This window comes from Pieris napi, chromosome 6, assembly GCF_905475465.1.
Source record: "Pieris napi chromosome 6, ilPieNapi1.2, whole genome shotgun sequence".
NCBI classification, from domain to species: domain Eukaryota; kingdom Metazoa; phylum Arthropoda; class Insecta; order Lepidoptera; family Pieridae; genus Pieris; species Pieris napi.
Genome location: NC_062239.1, coordinates 10,377,583 through 10,400,674, shown reverse-complemented (window position 1 = coordinate 10,400,674; position 23,092 = coordinate 10,377,583). Strand labels below are relative to the sequence as shown.

Here is a 23,092-nt window from a genome sequence, read left to right as displayed (position 1 = left end):
TTTTAGGTTTCAAAAATTATCGGCACTGGTCTAAATGACGAATTGTAAATTAAAATGCTACGTGTTTTTACTATCGAAGAAATAAATTTATAATTAGTATTAATTCTCGACACCTAATATTTTAATGACAATTAAATTCCTAACATATCTTTCTTTATCCCTCCCTCTACGTCTCGGAAATTTTTAGATTAGTATAAATATGAACAAGACTTAAAAATTAGTTTGCCAAAGAAGTTTCACTTCTGACATGTATACTTTGTACGCTTTTTCTTTTGGAATTATTTCATATCTATTTAGGCTCGTATTCATGGTAAACATTTTTTTAGCAACAATATTGAATCAACGTGTTGCGGAGTTGCTGTCATCATGTTCCTGACAACAGTGCGTGTTGCATGTTGGCATGTTGACGAGTTCTCGCCCGACGAGCGGCAACATCTGTTTATCAACAATTGTAGACATGTGTGGACGTGTTTGCGACCGTTTATAAACATGGCAGTAGTGTGGAGCAATGATAAAATAATGCAAATAATATAACTGTTTCAATCAAAAGCATAGAAACAAAAAGAACGATGCATTTGAAGATATTTCTGAAGCCCTAAATATACTCATGAAATTTTCTCGTTGCAGAAGATAGTTTAAAACCCACCATCTCTCATCTCAAAGAACACAACAACACTAAAACGGGCAACATTTAAACGCAGACTGGACAATCTATATTGATTTAAACAAAGTTTCCAGCAACATTCTTGTCGCTCGTCAACAATGTTCAACTGTTGCTACACAAATGCTTACCATGAATACGAGGCTTAATTTCTCCGAAACTAAATCCAATCGAGATATTAATTTATTTAGAGAACCAACCAACCAACTTAGAGAACAGTCAAAGTTCATCAAAATCGGTTCAGTAGTTTGAAGTGTAAATAATGTTGACTGGTATATAAACTCTTATAAATTTTTGGGTTACTATTATTTACTAACAAATAACGTGGCGTTCTATTGGTAAAATATTTTTAAAATTCTATTTAGTAGATAAAGAGATTACCCCCCCAAAACACCCCTCACAAACTCTACCTTTAAATTATCTGCTAATAATTTTATTGTGTCTCAAAAAATGTTAATATGTATTCAATGTATATAATAATAATAATCTATACTCTGACAGAAATACAATATTGAATATATAAAACGTTTTAATAGAATTATTCATGAATTTATTTATTTTTAAAATGACACGAGGAAAAAAATTGAGGCCAATAAATTAAAGTTGTAGCCAAGTTTCTATTACCTGGCTTTCAGCATTTCGTCTATGGGAAGGTCTTCTGGGATTTCCTTCAGGTAGGGTACATTACCAGCCAGCATGAAAGAAGTTACCATACCGCTTGGTCCATTACCTGTAATTTTATTTTAAATCTTATACAAACGACAATTAAATATAGTAATACTAGCAGACCGGCCAAGCGTTGCTATGGCTACGGATTTTGTTATATTACATAGTAGCAAACTATTCAAGGGAAACGGTAGGAGAACACCAGTCATGGGGACCACCATGCTTTTTTGGTGGTTATGCCATTAAATTGTAGCTTATGTGAAACGTTGGTACTTTCAATACAGCGCCATCTGTTAGAATTGTGACTATCAAATAATAAACAAATATTTTGCAAAAAAAAAATAATATTGCGGGAATAAATTGAGATGTAAGCTATCCTATCTTTTAAGTTGGATCAAACTACACACTAGGAGTCCAAAGCGGACAAACAACGTGACACGTAATTTATATATAGTAATATTTTAAAGAAAAAACTTAATTGTTACTGCTAAACAAAGTCAAAGTTTTCCCGCTTCTTCATAATAAACTCTCTTTATTCGTTTGGTAAGAGAATTACCTCATGACTATTACCCTCAACAATATTATTTATGTATCAACACATGGAGTGCTCATAATCAATAACTTATATCGGCGCCATATACTGATCCACTTACACATGACATAATACTGATATACATTTCGTAACAGTATACAATGACTATAAATAGAATTACGTAATACAATTTTTACATTACTCTACTTCAGTTAGCCCAGTACATTCAAGGATGTGTTTTGGATTTCATTTTAGTTTTGGACATTCAATTTAGTTACACACTCTAAAGGCCGATTTACATTATCTTATTGTTTAGGAGAGTGCTTTAAGATAGTACTTTAGTTGAAACATGTAAACGCTACTTGCTTTAGTAAACGCTACGCTAAAGAACTTGCCTTTCAAGTTGTACTAAAGCACTCTCCTAAACACTAAGATAATGTAAATCGGCCTTTATAGATATTCTCTTGCAAGATTACGTAGAAAGCGAAACTTCTAGACGCAAAAGTCTTAATAATTTAATAGAATATAATTTTTTTTACGCTGTTTTATAATATCATAATGGCCAATTTTCAGAATCATTTGTTCCTAATTCAAATGTTTACCGTCTTTAAGTAAAAGACTACCTTCCATTCGAATCCTTTACTTTCTGTAAAAATTTCATTTGTTTTTTTTTAAGGAAAAATAGATAAAATATGTAAAAACCCTATTGTGGGGTTACGGGACATTACGTAACAAAACAAATAATTCTCAGGCCAAAATCTTATCAATTAAGTTTAATTATAGAATCAAAACGCTGCCGTAGAAATTTCTAGAATGTTGTCGATTTTATCAATTAATGAAGTTAATTGAAATATGCCAAGTCCTTCACAAGTTCAATGAATGCGATAATGATAGGTTCAGTTAAGGGCCAATTTCAAACGCATTTTACAAATAATATTCCCCTAATAAATTTTATTAAAACACGATTTTTTTGTTATTTAACGCGGATTAGTTGTCTAACGCGGCCCACGCTTAGAAAAACTAGAAATAGAATAGTATAATTCTTGCTGACTACTGAGCTGGTACTGAATCGTAATTGGCTGAACCATAAAGAATGTACTGAAAAACCGATTTTTCTAACAAATATTATTTGTAGAATTACCAAATAAATAAATCAGTGGCGCTACAACCCCTTTAGGTCTTCTGAATCTGTTTCATGATCATTTTTTAAATCTAATAAGCAAGTAGGTGAATTTTTTCTGAGTTTCATCATCGGACGTCGAGGCAGAATACGAAATTCCACCCGTATCACCTCGACGTCCGCCGTTCCACAACTGAGCGTGTTCCAAGGCAGTTTTTGCCGCGCACCCCCACTTTGTGGAACCAGCTGCCCACAAATATTTCCGAACCAATTCCACTTAGGGTTCTTCAAGAAAAGAGCGTACAAATTCTTAAAAGGCCGGCAACGCACTCGCGAGCCCTCTGGCATTGAGAGAGTCCATTGGCGGCGGTATCACTTAACTTCAGGTGAGCCTCCTGCCCGTTTGCCCTCTGTTCTATATAAAAAAAAGGTGATCAGCCTCTAAGTGCCACACGCTGTCGACTTTTTGGGTCGGTTTTCTTTCACCGTTCGAGCAAATGTTAAAAGGATTATCAAATATCGAAGGAAATTTATCTTCGTTCGAATTTTAAAAATTAATTGAAGCCTCATGCACTTATAATCTGTACACCCCTCTTAACTCTTCATCTACTTACCTATAACAACGACGTCCTTGTAGATGACGTCATCAGACAATGTGTGTTGACAGGGCTTCATTGTGTCTCGCATTATGATTTTATCATAGAGCATAGACGTTACTTCAAATCACTATAATCTGTTATATTCAAACTGTATTCCAATAAATAACTTATTCAGAACTATCACAAAATGAGTACTCAATCGAATTCTCAATTCACTAAATGCTTTTAAATAATATCACAAGCAGTTTAAAGTCTTACGGACTATTGTAAACTATCCGATGACCCGAGTTCTTCTAACTTTCGAGCCTTTTGCAATGCCACTCTTCGAAGTGACTGTTTTGACGACAACGTGTTATCTGTAACAATAAAAAATACATTATTTCGCTTACATAGAAAGTTAACAAGATTGGTCTGTGTTGGTCTAGAGCAGTGATGCCCAACGTGGGGCCCAACCCCACACGGGGGCTATTCGAAAATTTATTATATGTTTTAATTACTGTTTGATACACAGTAAGTAACACATATAATAAATTTTCGAACAGCCAAGTTATGAACTTGAACTTGCACTTATGAACGTCAACAGAAAAGATGTTTAATTAATTGTAAATTTACATTTACTACCAGTTCGCAAGTCAAGAGCGTAGAGCGGACAAGAAGAACTGGCAAGAAACTCTCCGCCACTCTTTTTAATTGCTAAGTTTTGAGTCATACAAACATTAGCTATGTTACAAATTAGTTAGTTTTAACTATAATTCCCTAGCCTACCACAATTGTTGAAAAGTTTCTTTAACCGTCTAGTTATTAATGTAATAAGAATGTGGTAGTTTTCAAATTTTGTTCATAATATTTCGAAGAGTTGTGTTTCCTTTATAGATATCCAACGTGCAGTTTTACCTGAACTTTGGTGATTCTGTGCCTAACCTCCGGTTAGCTAAAAGTGTCTTATATAATCGTAAATATCACATAACCCCACAACCTTGACTCTGCTCGGTCATTCCACTGACCTTCAGGATTTGCAGATAACATTAATATAGTCATTACATGTCTGCATAATCTCTGCATAATTTAAAATGACTTGCAGTTCGAAATTTATTATGTTCGTCCTAACATAAATATACAAGCATACTGGTATAGTAATTGCTAAGCAAAACATACAGATACCATACAAAAAAGCACAATTGTGCAAAGGTAAGCATGACATTCATATTTGATATTAGAATACAATCAGTCACTGTCAATATATCTTAATCTTTATATATATATAATTCTTCTGTGAGTGTGTATGTCACTGAACTTCTCTCAAACGACTGGACCGATTTTGATGAAATTTTTTGTGTGTGTTCAAGGGGATCTGGGAATGATTTAGATTCACAAATCCCTGCCCTGCAGGTGGCGCTGCAGTCGGTACTTTCATACTTTAATATCCTAATAGCTTGAAATATCATGCAGGACAACGTCTGTGGGGTCCACTAGTGTTTCTATAATACATTATTGACTAAAAATTTATTTTCGAATTAATAAACTTTAATAACGCTAATCCCCGTAGTAGACTAGATCTTCCATGGTACATGATACATGTTTAAAACAAAAGGAATATGAGTTATTCACCACCACTAGGTGGGACCAGGTGCCCACTGAAGTATCCGAACCCAATCGACTTAGTTTCCTTCAAGAAAAGAGCATACCAATACTTAAAAGGCAGCATCACTTTACATAAGATTAGCCTCCTTTTACATAAAAGTAAATAATTGACGTAATAGAAAACATTACCAATAAGCCTAGACAAGGCAAGTAATATTTTGTATTATTCAATCGTATTATGCGCCCAACTATTTTTACATCGTAATTCAATCACACCTCGAAGTACGCGTAGCTCAGAATGTAATCTATAAACTTGCTCACAATGACTTGCAGTTTACGACAACTTGAACTAAAACAAGCATTCGTCGAATGTTTTGAGAATTGCTATCTTGATTTCTGTGAAACCGAGCTGTGTGAAATATTGTTTATACTATTTTGGGCATTCATTCTCGTAAAACAATATAGTATGTACATTTCATAAGATGATAAATTAGGAATTGTTTAATTTACAGGTGCATTCATTATCAAGGTTTTAATTCAATGGTTTCCTATATGTTTAGAGACTGTACGTGGAAGTTTTTAAACGACGCGCTAAATCTTGACTTCCGTACTACAGCCTTGCGATTCTGTAACTCACTTTTCGAACTCGCACAGCGGTTTTCGCAGCGGCGGACGCGCTGAAATCAGTCGTAAAGCAGTCATTTTACGATCTGGCATTCTGATAAGGAGGGAGCTTGTATTGTTTATCAGAATGCCAAATCGTAAAATGACTGCTTTACGACTGATTTCAGCGCGTCCGCCGCTGTGAAAATCGCTGTGTGAGTTACAGAATAGCAAGGCTGTGGAGTCATAGTTCCCGCTCGTTTTTCAATCAACTCCCAAAAGCCTGCAATAAATCTTTTTCTGGACCATGCTGTGTAACATCTATTTTTAGTGGGTTAACAAGGGCCCGGAATAATTTGATAATGGGTCTTAATTATATTCACAACTCTAAAACATATGCAAAGCAATGACGTTCTACAAGTTCCGTATCATATATATTTTTATCTTTTTGATTGTTTATGTCATGAAATATCATTTACGTATTTTTTTCGTACTATAAATGGGTATTTGGGTAAGGATAGGGTATTTTAATGCTTAAAGTACTGACCCAATAATATATAAAACACCTAATAATGTCTCACGTCGTCTTAACTAACTAAAAATTAACGTAAAAATAAAAGTACTAGATCTAGACAAATAGCCTTTTTGCGATTTGGTCGTGTGCCAACAGACAAGAGTAATATACTGGAAATGCTTAGGTGATTTCAAATGTTCCAAATACAAGAAATTCTCACGAAAAATGGGAAAACGGTGACTCATATTCTTCATACTCTCAAACTTAAACAAAACTGTATAAATATCTGACAAATTTTACTTAATCAAATTTAGACATTGATTAATAGCGAGTGTTTTTGTGACCATTGTTGGCCTAGTACCTTTAATTTTTTTGTGCGCCTTAATACTATTTGTACGGTGAAGGAAAACACTGTGAGGAAACCGTCAGTCCTTAGACCCAAAAAGACGACGGCGTGTGGCAGACACAGAAGGCTGATCACCCACTTTTCGCATAAAACAAATAAACACGAAACGGGTACAGAAATCTAGGGTCCAGACCCGTTTAGATTCAGAGATAAAGTTATAACACATGCATCCAAACTTGTTGATTTGACGGGTTCGGGCAATTGTCTACTACACATAATCTGTAAATAGGTCAATTGTTTTTATAACGCCCACAAGGAAATCGACCCGGCTCCAACCCTTATGATTTTGAGACAAGTATGGATACCAGCTATTAATTTGACAAATTTTGACGACTAGTGTTTTATTTGTGCACGCCCACTTAGTTCTTATAATTTTTAAGCCCTCGTTGGTGCGGCTTTGAACCCCCTCAAATTGCCTCTTCCAGGGCATATACCGGATTTAACGACAAATATTATTTATAGGATATTAACCCTTTGTTACAATACAACTACAAATATCCCATAATTTATATAAAGTACTTACCAAGGTTGTGACTACTAATTCATTATAGATCTTGAATTTTCATTCTATTTGTATTGCATAATAAAATCATGGCGGTGTTTTACAAGGTCTGTTATTACGTTATAAGGTAATTATATATCTGATGTAATGGATAAAAACTCAAGTGTCTGGCTACATACATAAACCATAAGCATCATTGATTTTAAATCAAACAAATATTTAGAAAATATAACATAAAGCGAATCGATAATTAAATTTTTCATCCGTATCACCTCGACGTCGTTCCAAAACTGAGCGTTTTTAAGGCAGTTTTTGCTGCGCGCCACTACGTGGAACCAGCTGCCCACTGAAGTATTTCCGAATCAATTCGACTTAGGGTCCTTCAAGATAAGAGCGTACAAATTCTTAAAAGGCACGCAACGCACTCGTGAGCCCTCTGGCATTGAGTGTCTATGGGCGGCGATTTCACTTAATTCCTGTCTATTTCTTTAATTTTTTAACATTTTTAATTATTTCACTGTTTTAGCTAAATGCTTAGTTTCACTACTATGGATCAAAAAGTCTGCACTGACAATAACAGCGACGTTTTTGTATGAAATAGGCTATTTGAAATAAAAGTATAGTTTTTTATTTATTTATTAACACTTCGTTGCATACAGAAATATAATACAATTGATTAAAAGGCGGCCTTATCGCTGTCAAGGGATCTCTTCAGATTTATACAGACTATTGGTAGTAATCTGTATAAAACACATAAACTCGTTTTGGCTACTCAGTACTCTAGGAAATATGTGTTCTTAAAATTATGAATGTTTAAGTTGAGTAAGCCAATACAAGAATTAATACAATTTGTAGAGAATAAATAATCTGAAATGGTTTTAAAACCTTAGATAGTCTATTTCGATGTAGTTCTCAATATCCATATTTCAGAGTGTGGAGGAAAGATGTGCACTTCCTCCAACCTAAAGGAATGATCCTCGACCAGTCTAACAACTGATTGGCCGGCTCCAATAGTTTTTTTTTTTAATGGAATCTCAGAATGTGCGGTTTTCCCGCGACTAGCGCAAGGGCGTCTCCTGTGAGACTTGAACCTCGGCTTGGGCCGTCGCGGGGTGGTCAATCGCCTGAAGGGCAGGACGGAAGCTCACTGGAGTGAGCGAAGTACGAAGTAAAGGTCCTTTACTTAAGGATAATAATAAGGATTATTATTATTGGCCGCGCGGGCTCCAGTAGTTAAGAGTTGTAGGTATATATGCTTAGTTGTAAATACTTCGTTAGCGCGTTCTTATGTATGACGTCATCGTTGTGATTCGTTGGCACAGGTTGTGGCACATCTTGAAATTGCAAAGGTTGCCACATCAGTTTTGGAAGTCGGAAGCAAAATCCATAAAGAGTTACAAGATTCAGTAATTTTGTATAATATCAATTTTATTCTCGAATATTCCGTAAATTGTAAGAATTATATCAAGTCAATTCAATGACTCAGATTTTTAATAAGGCATTTATTACGCCTATTCGCCATGGCAACAACTAGTGGCTCAATTGATCGCAATGGAACCAATGGAGGTACTATCAGCAAATGCATCATCTTTAAAAATTATTAAAGTTAGAATCGGGATAGACAAATAAAAGCAAATTGAAATAATCCTAATAAATCTAAAGCAAATGCTATCCTCCATGATTGTATTTCTGTCACTACCATAAATTTTAACATCCCTTAAAAGCCGGCAACGCACCCACTAAAATGCATGTACATGGACTGGTATAACTGTCCTTTTTGAGCTTCCCGTAGGCTCGTTTACCCCCTTATCTCTAAACAAACCTGCTGATAGGACTGCCTGGAAGAGATAGCTTCGTATCGGTAAGGCCACCTGTTGCACCATGTTAATTTTTGTGCAAAAAGTGTAAATAAATAATTAATAGCCGCAGAACTTAGATTTTTCATCCAATTATTTTTGGACCTTACAATCATAATTTTATAGGTACCAATTAATTAAATACTAATTTACTAATAAAATATATAGCATATAAAGTCTACAACAATGGAGACACAATAGTAGAATCCAAAGCCCCTAAGAAACATTCGCTCACACGATGATTTTGCTGACTGCACCTCTCATCATCCGTGTTCCAAATCAAATAGGAAGTAAGTCAGTGATTATTCTGCCAAAGTCTCTTGCTTCATATTTATTACAAAACAAATGATATGATAATATCTATTGATTAGAAGACACAAGCGATTCGGTTATGCATAGCTCGTATGGAAATCAAGTTAAATCCGGCTTATCACGAGTTGTAATAGATTTTAACCCAGAACTAGCAACCTCTCGGCTTCGCACTAGACATTTTTTTTTGAAATATAGTCCGACAGTCGTACGAATAAATACAAAAATGTCGAACTAAAAAAACATAGCACTCAGAAAATGTTATCAAAAACGATCCAAACGTTTAGAATTACTACACACGCTTTTATATACTCTATGGTCTACTAAATAGTCTATGCAGCATTCTAAAGATAAAAGATATTTTTTTTCGATACAAATTTTATAAATCTTTCCTCTTTATAATATTATCATAGGTAGTAGAATCCGAGAATTGAGTATCGCTTTGGGTCTTGGTAGAATGCTTTCGAAATGTTTCAAACCTAAGAAACTTGTGTCGGCACCTTAATTATATACATACGGAAACTTGACAGATAATAGAAAAGATTGTGCTATAGAACCGTCAGAGACCGCAGCATTGTTGGGAAAATATTCAGACAGGAAACTTATTAGGTATATTGACGCAGGGGTCGGTGCGTGCAATCGACGCACTAAATCCATCTGCTCGCCTTGGACTTGAGGCACAGTAACAGTTTCCCTCAAGAGAGTCTGCTACGCTACTGCTAACTTGCGAGTTGCCCAAACTGGTCCGAAAGTCACAGTGCAGTAGCCCAATGCCTTTTGGGTTGAGGGTCGACACTGTTGAACCCTCTCCACGTCCTCTTTAAGTGTTACGACAGCCTCACGGAACGCTTTGAAAGTGTTCCATGGGCCGTCGTAATAAATACCGCAGCCAAATTGTTAAAAATAACCAGCATAATCCTAAATTAGTTAAATGATGTCTCACTTATTCTACTTCTGGAACTAAAAGGACATTTGAGGGAGTAAATAACAGAGTTATTTCACGTCTGAATTCACTGTAAATAAACAGATACAACAAATTATTATCTTGGAATTAAACATTTTCCCTAAAATCGACAATATACCTACTTATATATATGAATGATATGTTATCATTGATAAGATTAAATATATGCAAAAAAGGCTACATGATCTCATAATTTCGTAATAGATTAGCATTATACGTCACTAAATTTACCAAAATCTTATTAGCTTAGATTAATTAAAAGAGAATAATTAAACATTTTTCCTCAATTACGAGGGCTTTACGTTACTAGAATTATACATGTTACTCATCGGAAAAACATACATTGCTATAACAGTAACTTCATACTAATTCGATAGAAAAAAAAACTTAAACATGTTAATTTACCATGCAGAGACAGAAAACTAATTATTTCTCAATAGAAAGCTTATTTACAATTTCAGGAATAAAATCTAAATAAAAAATTGGACAATTTTAACTAAAGTACCCTCTTGTCTCTTTCTCTCAAATTGTGTATACGCTATGAAAAAAGAGACAATATACTAGATTCAGTTAAAACGGAGCCATTAGACCGATTTATTAAGAATATTATAAACATGTATGAGAAGACACAAGCCCAACCCGTCATTTAAAATCATTAGTTTAACCAATATTAAAATACTCAAACCACTGGGGGACAGTTACAATATTGTCTAACATTTAAATAAGTCTTTAATCACGGCGTCCTAGTCAAGGGGAAACGTGCTTAGAATAATTCATTTATTCTAATCTCAGTCTGTTAAATAATTTAAATTACTTTAACCAAGTATTGTAAAGCAATTCTACGTGCAAAACCACAAATCTACAGAATACATAGTGCGAACATTTAAATGAATCACAACCTTTTGAGGAGGAAAATAACTTTGAATACTGACGGTAGATTCGAAGCGTTTAGCGGGAAGGAATATTTTACATCTACATATACAACGACCGCACAGCACGGCGCACGAAGACGGACTGAAATTTTAAAGCTCTACACTTTGCAAAATACCATTTCAAGACAATTAAATTATGTCTTCAAACAATATCGGATAGTAAGAGTTAATATTCAATTAAAACCTTAAAACAAATGCCCAGATTCGGTCATAATATAGCTGTATTTTTTTAACTTAACAGGTATGCAGTAGCATTTATGATTTAATGTCCTTTTTATTTAAGTTGTTCGGCTCCCGTAAATCAAATAATGGAACAACATTTAGCCCATTTTGATGTTTTAAATGTTACGTACCTATTTGTTATTAATTATTAAGCACATTCAAGTGTGTGCTCTTAAAGTATGTGCAATTAGTTTTGAATATTCTGTATGTAAGATTTAATTGTATTGAACTTTGGCATGCACTAGATAAATTTAATAAAACTGTGTAATGTATACAATATTTAAAATAAAATTTATCAGGCAGATTTTTCGGAAGATGAAAAACATCGCAGCCAATGCCCGCTTAAATTCCAGTTGGAGTGTGTTCTTGGAAAACCTTTTCAATTGCATATATAAAACATTATAGAAAATACCTGTAGACATTAGAGAGTAACAAACGCTTCCTTAGCTTGGCTAAACTTAAACAAACGTTGACTGACGTGACTGAAATGATTGTTTGAAACCGTCAAGTACGTTACTGTATATATTCCATTCGATAAATCATTTCAAATATTGCACAATTAATTTACGACTTAGATAAGGGACGGGCCTTTCATTTATCTATGGTAACGTCGTCAACATCGCATATAAATAAGCAATATATATATAACAGAATCTTCATTAATTGCGCGTAAAGACATTTTCCAACATCATTGTGATGAATATATTTCTGTAATCCACTTGATTGCTAACACGCGAGTATAATACTAGCATAAGTTGCTTATAATATACATCAAAGAACCTGTAATAAATATTTTTAAATTAACTGCGTCTAAAATTATTTTGAAAATAATTTCTTCTAATTATTCTATAATTGTTAAAGCAACATAGTTGGCGAGGGGCGATTAATATTCTCGGCCAAGCAGCTATTCATATATGATACAGTCACAACACGGACATAGATTTTATATACTTTGATAGTTTATAATTCAAATACACCTAACCTAATTCTGTGAAGTTTGCCGTAGTTTTTACTATTCTATTGCAAGAGCATTTTACATTTTATTCACACTAAAAGGAAGAACAATTCAGCAATTTTTTTTACGAACGTCTTAAATTCATTTAATTTTAATAATAAAATACAGGCCTTATATAATGAAATATATTTACTTTTAAACAGCACCATGTTATAATCTGGAGAGAAGCAGGAAGGGAGGCAAATTTTTGATGTCCATTGTTTACGATGAAACGTAAATAAATAATCCTGGCATAACATGCTAAAACGATCACAACGTTTGTAACATTGATGTAACGAAAGGAAATTGGACGCTATCCAGAGTTACATCGCATCGTAATTAATTATATGAAGAATTGAGTATTCATTTGAGTTCCCGACAGTTTTATATCATAGACAATTAGTTCTCTACTATTCGTATCAGTATGCTTATCTTTCCTTTTTTGATAACTGAGATACCAGGAGTTTCCTGGTATAGACTATTTCAGGAAGTTACACTGCTTGTTAGTTGGCCACAGGTCTGTGCGCACAACGCACAAACACGTGCGATTTTGGGAAATATCATATGTTATGGTGGCTGTACACACTCGGCGAGAGCGTCTCGCCGGGAGTCTCGACCGAGAGGACCGAGAGAAGAGCGCAGCCTGTACACACTCGTTACGTTAATTGTATTTAAAACACCGTTAATAATGGACGTGGCAACCGCTGCTGCTGTTTGTCTTTGTGCAATGAGTTATTATAATTTTCTTCACGTTAACCATTAAAAAAAATACGAAGCCATGGCAAAGAAGAAGATGGTCACTATACACCGCAACAGAAATTGGTAATTAGGATCATAAAGTTTTAATATTATCCAAAATTTAATGATTGAACGAGTGTGTCCAGGTCGCTCTCGTTTTACTCGCGAGATCCTTTGACTCGTGCGCAAAAAACCGACAGGCGACCGAGAGAGGCGAGACCAACTGCGAGGAAGCGAGGCGAGACGAGAGCTCTACTGTACACTCTCGCACTCGGCCTGTCTCGGGGTGTCTCGACGAGTGAGTACAGCCACCATACCGATAGAAACATCGCAAGGAAGTTTTCGATCAAAAAATTACGTCAATCTAGAAAAACAGAAGGCTGATTACCTACTTGAAGCCTCAAGAGGAACCAATCAATAATATATAATATACTAGCAGACCGGCCAAGCGTTGCTGTGGCTAAGGTTTTTTTTATATGTATTACATAGTAGCAAACTATTCAAGGGAAACGGTAGGAGAACACCAGTCATGGGGACCACCATGCTTTTTTGGTTTATGCTATTAAATTGTAGCTTATTTGAAACGTTGGTACTTTCAACACAGCGCCATCTGATAGAATTGTGACTATCAAATAATATACAAATATTTTGCAATAAAACAATATTGCGGGTACAAATTGAGATGTAAGCTATCCTATCTTTTAAGTTGGATCAAACTACACACGGTGTGCAAATTTGATTGAAATCGGTTCGGTAGTTTAGGATTCCATAGCGGACAAACAACGTGACACGTAATTTATATATATTAAGATTATTGTAATTTAAACGAAACTACTCGAACCTTCTTTAATTAACTTTGAGGGTAACTTTTTGTAACTTAGCGATAGGTATCACTCCGAGGTGGAAAGGCATATTCAAAGGCAGGAAAATATATACCAGAGTATAATATACATGTCATAAATTTATCAGCTCCTAAATTTGATTGCGATTTAAGTATTCAAACCTCATGGCATCAGTCTTAAATGGGGTTTAGCCGGGTTTAATTCTTAACGCCCTGCCAACATTAGTTAAGTACTCCGAACATTTAAAACGGCTAGACATATTATTTTTAGCTGGCAATAAATAGAATATGTAGGTCACAAGTGATTGATCTGTGTGAGACATTGTCTAAATATTATTTGTGTATATTGGGAGGATATTTTGGATATTAAAAGGTATAAATATTAATTCACAAAAACATGTCAATATATATTTTTTTTTAAAATACTGACCCGGCAAAAGTTTTTTTGCCATGTATATTATTTCTAGGAAACATTATTTCAGTTCAATAAAAATAACTATCTACTATAATAAAAAATAGGGGTTGATCGTAGCGGAGTTGTAGGTATTTTTGTATGCTATATCATAAAAAAATAAAAAAATTGGGTGTGGACTACCCTTAAAATTTAGGGGTTTGAAATATAGATAGTAGCCGATTCTCAGACTTACTGAATATGCATAAAAATTTCATAGGAATCGGTCGAGCCGTTTCGGATAAGTATAGGAACGAACATTGTGACACGAGAATTTTATATATTAGATATAATATTATATTAATTTGAATAATTTTAAGGCCACCAATTAAGCGTTACATTCATATTCTAGTCTTTTCATTCATCGACTTGTAATAAATAATCTAAAAATTGATGTAGGAACCAATTTTTTATGTTGTTTACGCAAAGGGCGGAACAGAGCTAGACGTGAAAAACGCGGAAGCATATTAAATTTGTTTGCGAACTGATACCTTAAAAACTTATCAAGGACGAGCGATAATATTTAACAAAAAATAATTGATTACAAAGAACTGAGATGACACAGTAGAATTGTTTTGTTTGACCTTATTATTATTTGTGTAACAATCATAGTCGAGATTTAGTGCTTGGTAGTTGGTACTCCCGTATTAGAGTTAACTTGGTCTGGTTTCATGATCATTTTTTTAAAGAGGCAAGTAGGTGAGCCTTCTGTACATAACACACGCCGACTGTTAGGTCTAAGGCATGGCGGTTTCCAACTATACCAACTATACTACTGAGTACCGAGAGTTTTTTACGCCGACTTTTTCTCTCGGCCTACACCCTCTGTCTTCTTTGCCGATGAGTAGGGATGCCTACAAATTCAAATTTAATGACGTGGAATAAGTGATACATGTATCTTATGTTCCATAATAAACATATTTTTTTTTTTATATAAGAAACCATTTCCATCGCCGCATGATGGAGTGTTAAGAGCACATAGAACTCACGTCCTTAGCGTAGTTCGGAGCACGCTTAAACCGTCAGGCCAACACTGCCTTTAGATTAGATTTTGACATGTACAAGTTATTAGAAGAAATAACAACAACAAAATAACCGAATATTTTTTAACACAGTTAAATTAACTAGTTTAAAGAGACTAATAACTTTTAACTTATCATAGACATAAGCGTCTACTTTATACTTCACAGCCCAATTTTATATAAGGATAAACTTTCAATTATATAGTTGACAGCACACTTATATACATAATATATAAACGTAATAAAACTAATGAATTTATTAAAGCTATCCAAATCTGTTATGATTATTGACTAAATAATGCTACCAAATACTAAACTTAAAAGTAGGCATTACACATCGCCAACTTCTAGTGATTTTCTCAGAGTTTTTGATGACATTTCAAAGATTAGTAAACAACATCTTAAGGTCTATTCTAGAAAATAGTTTTTATATTTTTCTGAACAGCGACCGACGTAACTAAATCTGAATTACAAAATTGAACATTTCAACCGTTATTCGACCGGAATTTGAATTTCAGCTCGAATACGATCGGTATGATATCGATTCAATTTAGAGATTAAATGAATCACGAATTAATATGCTCCAAATTTCGCAATAGTATTAATTAACAAAATAAATGATTTATGTTGACATTTTCCACCTTACCAAAGAGGATGTGGGGAAATAATTTAAGAAGCGGGAATACTTTGACTTTATTTAGCAGTAGTATTAATTTAGTTTTTCTTTAAAATATTAAGTTGTCATTTGTTTAATGTTTTATTTCAGTTTTTTATTATCTATCAATGTACATAATTGACTAATGTTTTCTGTTTCATAAATTTTGTTTATAAAAGTAATTTTTTTTTGCTTTGTATTTTGTCTAAGTGTTTTCTTTCATAATATGAATATGTGTAAGATTACTTATAAAGAAATAAACAGTGAATACGCTACGCTGTTATGGTTCTTCGATTTCTTCATTGGTTTGCTTCAGTTATCTTTTGTTTTTTCTAAGGTTAGGTCTCTTTTCAGAAGGTTAGTCCTAGCTATGGGCACATGAAGTAACGGCATACGATGTCGCCTTCTGATGTAACCATCAGGCACATTGAAGCTAAGGTAGTACTGCCGAATTAATGTCCTTGCCATGTAACAATTTTATTAAATACATCATTCTGGGCGAACTCTAAGCTCGTTGTAGCCCACAGAAACAAGAAAATATAAAGCCGGCTATATGAGTGGATTATCTATCTATATCTTTCGTATATTTATTATCGATTCTATATTTCTCCCTGAATGTTGCCAGTTTATTTCACCGAACGAGCAAATGTAATAAGGAACATCGAATGGTGTCTGATGTTGATGTGTTTGTTAAAAATATAATACGCGCCTAAAACCTACCGGTCGCGGTCGTCTACAATTTATAAATAGCTGTACTATTAAGAAACTATTAGTTTGGCAAGTCATTGCATTTTTTACCATTTTCTCATCTTTAATATTTATCTACTATGAGTACTAAATTTTTTATGAGGTTTTAAAATCTAAGGTCAATACTACCGGGGCGCTGTTTTTTGCTGTTCTTCATACTATATACTTTAAGTATAATCACAATTCTTATCTGTTTATTGTAATTAAATTATTATTATCAATTAAACATTATTATAAATTAATACGCTTACACCATGATTATGAAGCTTTTAAAAGCACCCGAAACTTTGCCATACATTTTCATAATAAAGCTATTATTAATCCGGGACAAGTGTTTCCTACAATAATTATAAAAATTTAAACCCAAAGATATCCAATAATTTTATTATCAATATTTATTATTAAAAATGTATAATATAAATAGAAATCTAATAGAGATCTGATCCCATTTTTAAATAAAACCTTTCAAGCTTCTAAATCACCGTGATAAGTCGCCTCGTCGTGTCTTTCGGTGTCAAACCAAAAGTTTATCATTGCAACCATGCGTGGTATGATAAGATATGGGTGTGGTTTCAATCTACGTAATTCCTATAAGTATCTAATCAATACTAATATTATAAAGGGAAAGGAGTTTTTAAACATTATCCTTTTTTAACATAAACCGTGGCGCTACAACTAAAGGCCGGCAACGCACCCACTAAAAATGGGTGTCTATAGGCTGCGATGCGATAGATCAGTGATGGCCTAGTGGCTTGTGACTCTCATACTCTCGTAGGTTCGATCCCCAGCTGTGCACCAATGGACTTTTCTATGTGCGCATTTGCTCGAACGGTGAAGAAAAACATCGTGAGGAAACCGATGGCTCATTTGCCCCCTATTATATAAAAAAACCATGGGGCTGGCCACAGACTTCTATATTTTTTTCGTTATAATATTTTTCTTAAGACAAGTAAGACGCTGTCGACTTTTTGGGCCTAAAGGCGGAAACATACTACTAAAACGCGACGCGACGTGTCGTGTCGACACCCGATGTCCATCGTGCACATTACCAACACGCGACACCACGACACGCTTGCAAATTCAGAAGTCATTTAGCTGATTTATTCCCCGCGCAATGTGCCAGCAAGTTTTTACCAATTTGAGGTTCAGATTCGAGGAATGTTTGCAGCGCAATGGTGCACACCTGGATGATGTTATTTTTAAGAAATACATTTCCCAGATGTCTATTTTAATTGAAATAAAAAATTGTATGTGTATTGTATTTAGTTTTTTTATTATATTTTTTTCAAATTCGCAAATCTTTCTGGCCCACCCTGTATTTTTCTAATAAACTGAATTGATTAGCAGGTTATTTGTATTAACCTAACAACATCCTAACTCCCTGTTTTTGTCCTTGTATTGAGGTAATCTCATGTCATATAAAACAGAATATTGTTTCACCAACTCAATTAATTGTTCGTCGTTCATTTCGCCAAATAAATACAAAAATATCTAAGTATATAAATTGACATTCGTGTCAAAAACTCGAAAGACTGACGCATGACGTCATCATCACAACATCCACAACACGCCGATCCAATTCGATTGGATGTTACCGCGTGTGATCACATGGCGTGTTGTCTATGTGCATCTGACCATATTAAATATATGGGATTGATAAGTACTGACATGCATCGGATGGCGTGGTGTAGCGTGGCGTTTTGGTAGTATGTTTCCGCCTTAAGGCATACCGGTTTTATCACAATGCATTCCTTCACCATACGAGTGTTAAAAGCGCATATAGAAAGTGAAGTATTCGTGCATAGCTGGGGTTTGACCATCGGGGATGAAAACCGCACGTTCAAGCCACTAGGCCAACACTGCGATTCCCTTAGTAACACAGGCCATAATTCCTATCATCCTAAAATAATATTAATAAATAAGTGTCCAACCGTGCTATATCGGGACAGGACACTAGTTTTAATATAATGTTCACTTTTTATTGTAGGTTAAAATACCTTAAGTAAGAGGTGTCGTATGCAATAGCCGTCCTAAAATCATAATTATTCGTTGATATTTTTGTTAAATATATGATGGCAAATATTTGATAATGATTGATTTGATATGTAAATGGCAAAAATATTTGTTTTCTGTCCGCTTTATTTTTAAACACAAAACTAAAGGAACAAAATTAAATACAGCTATCGCTGTAGTACTGTACTAACTAAACGCCGAAAAAAAAATAGTACATAATATTATTTTATATTTGGTGCGGTGTTAGCCTTTAAACTACGGCCAAAGCAATGGATTTGGATGGCGCACATACCACTAGCTCGGTGAAGGCAATCATCGTAAGAAAATGCATGTATTTGACCAAAATATAGACGACAACTGTCAGGCACGACAGTATGATCACTTAATTGTCTATAAAAAATAACTATCAAAGAAACAGATGTACAAGGCCCATGTCTAGCCACTGGATTAATTGTATACCAATAATTCACATAGTAACCAAGCTGGGATACAGATAACGGTAAATGACCGCTAAGTGGTATACAAAAAAACACACTAATAATTATCTGTCATTTCCTATTCTAAATTTAAAAATCAATGTAGAGACAAGCCGAATCCCTAGAATTATAGGTTTACGTTGTAATTCATTCTAGAAACCACGATGCATTAATTAAGTTTTGAAATCATTCAAAATGAAGTGTTTGGGGCGCCTTTTCGGATTCACTAGTTCCATTTAAATATATTTAAATAGAGATAGAATCTTGAAGACCGTAAAAATTTTATAGTCACCTAGTAATATTAAATTGATAGTTTTGTTTCATTGTGAAAACGCGACCATTTTAATTCGCTAATGTCTTATTATTATTGGTTTTAAAAAGCTATTGCTTAGTTATTTAAATCAGATTCGAATTTAATTGAATATAAAACATTTAGAATTAACATACAATATGTTCACATAAATAAGCACTCAGTAAATTAGTATGGCCAAGCTGAATTATAGATTACTATGGATACCAGAAACCGGTAATTAAACATTGACACCCATTAGTCACCATAAACATACCTGTTAATACCACTATTAGTTTATACAGAGCACGAATGTAAAGAGAGCACGTGCGCTCACGACCACGGTCGCGATCAGACTGAAATGTTTATAATTCATGAATTACTTATGACAGATATTTGAATTAAGAACTCGCGTGTTCCGTATACACGTTATACCTACATTTACCGGAATAATGCAATGCAATTGTAGGGTATACATGTAATTATGTGTCTGACATGTGAAATATTCAGTAGTGACCTTGGTAATGCGATGACGAATGTATTAATAATAACGTTTAGTTCAGAGCAAAACTCCTATGAATACTAAATTTACAGCAATTGTAACATATGTTACAATTATATGTTTTTTATTGAGAAAAATATATGACCAGGCACTTTGGCATGAGCCTTGTGCCTCACTGATAAACGCGCGAAGCCCAGTTGGGTTAATAGTATTTTGTACTGTGAAACCTTACTTTTAAGTTAAATCAGGTCTCCATAGGTTGACCAACTGAAGTAACTAAGGCTTTCAATTATTATTTTTTAATTCTAAAATAATAAATACCTACCATTAATGAACACAAAAGATCAATAACAAGATAGCGCGTTCAACAAAACAGAGGTATGCTATCAAAGTAAATACATTTTTACTATTAATTAATAAGAAAATTATTAATTTACACTCCGCCACTATTAATCTAAGCGTGATGTAATTTATTTATAGTGTTGAAATGAATGTTACCGCCGTTTCATTATAAATAAGGCAAGGGCGTCAGAAGTACATGGGAAAATTATCACTTGTATAATACAACTTCCTCGAGATTGTACAATACATAGAATATTGTAACAACAACAACAATATATGTTATATTAATCAATAAAATAAATTTTAACAAATTAAAAGGGTGTAGTTGCCCCTACCCGAACCCCGCCCCTTGCGACCCCCCTGGACAGCGGCATTTCTAGATATTAAAATCGATTTGATAATCGTAATACAATCGATGTATGCCGGCGTCCTTCAAATACCGCTGACTCATATAATTATTGATTTAAGACGTATAAAAAGTGAAGTACTACCAAGTTATATTTCCGTCACTGGCTTAATTTAATTTTGATTAACGATAACTTTTTACTCAGTAAATAGCGTCATCAGATTTGCGTGTTGTTTGTTACGTATTCTTACTGGGGTCTAGCTCAGCAAGAATAGCTAGTAATGATTTTAGGTATATTGCTTATTGCTACATATACACACACATATCTAACAGAAAACCGCAATTTCCTCAACTTTAAACATTAATTACAATGTGTAACGACTAACGCGTAAGTCAGCTATATCGGAGTAAAAACCTAAGAATTTTATTAAAATTACAATAACAATTACTTGATTTCTTTTTTATACATATGTCTTTACTAAGACATCATGGGACATTAAGATCTAGACTTACTTAAGACTAATAAGTAATTTAAGTGTAACCTAATTTACTAAAAAGGATTTTAATACTGAATTACTTGAAACAAAACAAAATTTGAAGAAGTTTAGTTTAGAATTTTAAATCAAAATCGATACCAATATTTAACTTTAACCATACTTTAGTCTTTAGTCACACTGTCAAGCACGCGAAAAGTCGGTTAAATTTAAAATCATGTAAAATAATTGTAAATTTATAATAATACATATCTTTAATCCGGTTGTGTTTTCTTTAAATGTGTAAAGGTTGTCAATAAAAGACAATACTACGATACCAATATGTTAAAATAGCGACCATTTTTTTTTAAAGAATATATTATACTTTTCGTGAAGACACAACAAAAAATAAACTACCAGAGATATATCAAAACCGGAACACAGGTGCATTAAGTCCTCACGCTTCGATACCAGTTTATGATGACAGGAATTTTGGGGTTTTCATTCACATATTATAACTTTTATTAACTCGACAATTCAAGTGACTTTTATGGTTATATTTTACTACGAATTCACTGTATATATTGTTATTTTAATTTTTATTGGTCGTAACACAGTATACAGTAATTAAAAATGTTCTTCGATGTTTATTATAAAATTGTAAATAACATTAACTTAATCATTATCATGAATCTAAATCATCAAAGATATGACAATAATATTATTATTGTCTATTATAGACATGTCGCTATCATCCAGGTAAAAATATCAGCAATTAGCGCGATTATTATCACGTGGAATTATTTATTTCCTTATTATTATCCACGCTTTATATTAGCTTCACCTGTATGTATGTATGTAACCGACTCCTTCGGACTCGATTTTGACCCACTTTTATTTTAAAGATTTAATTCAAACTTTGCGCACCTGTCAAAGATCGATGACAATGCAATAATCCGATAAAAAAATAAAAAATAAATAATAGTTTAAAAAAACTAAAAAACACGCTTTTAAAGCACATCAAACTAAAAAGTGGGTTGCTCAATAGACGAAAAATATGGCACAGAGTTTTTGTTAATTACCATTTTCAGCCTAAATTAGGAATTATTTTTAACTTTTTAGTTTGATGTGCTTTAAAAGCGTGTTTTTTAGTTTTTTAAACTATTATTTATTTTAATTCTATTCTTATCTTAACTTAACAATTAATACGCAACAAATTATGAATAATGCGACTGGATTATTTATAATTGTGGCTGACTTATATAACACATTTGTTAAGTTAGCTTTAAGAGTAGTTACCTTCTTTACAATTAGGCGTTCGCCTGCTTACTAGAAGGTAGCATACAGGTTAAGGTAAGTCACGCCTAGCTAAAATATGCCCCCTTGCAGCGCTGCGATTCTGTAACTCATTTTTCGAACTCACACAGCGGTTTTCGCATCGGCGGTCGCTCTCAAATCAGTCGTGATGCAGTCATTTTATGATTTGGCATTCTGAAAAGATGGGCACTTGTAGTTTATTGTTTATCAGAATGCCAAATCATAAAATGACTGCTTCACGACTGATTTGAGAGCGCCCGCCGATGCTAAAACCGCTGTGTGAGTTCGAAAAGTGAGTTACAGAATCGCAAGGCAGCTCTCTCAACAGCGCCATGTTGTAATAACCAAGACGAAACCAAGACGCAAACGCAGAGTTCTTAGTAGGTCGTTGGAGACCTCGGAACGTCAACCAGGAATCA

General features: G+C 33.9%; 1 protein-coding gene across 2 annotated transcripts in view; it reads right to left on the bottom strand.

The window, feature by feature from the left end:
- LOC125050192 (oxidative stress-induced growth inhibitor 1-like) overlaps window positions 1-23,092 on the bottom strand; it is a 40,223-nt gene that overhangs the window by 9,947 nt on the left and 7,184 nt on the right. The window contains exons 1-3 of one of the 2 annotated variants that reach the window (XM_047649845.1): window positions 19,971-20,081; window positions 3,594-3,934; window positions 1,286-1,391 (exon numbers count right to left, since the gene is read on the bottom strand). In XM_047649845.1, coding sequence (XP_047505801.1) covers window positions 1,286-1,391; window positions 3,594-3,687 — 200 coding nt within the window. In that variant the 5' untranslated portion in view covers window positions 3,688-3,934; window positions 19,971-20,081. Of the gene's footprint in view, window positions 1-1,285; window positions 1,392-3,593; window positions 3,935-19,970; window positions 20,082-23,092 lie in introns of those variants that run through there. The other variant, XM_047649846.1, reaches the window with a different exon arrangement.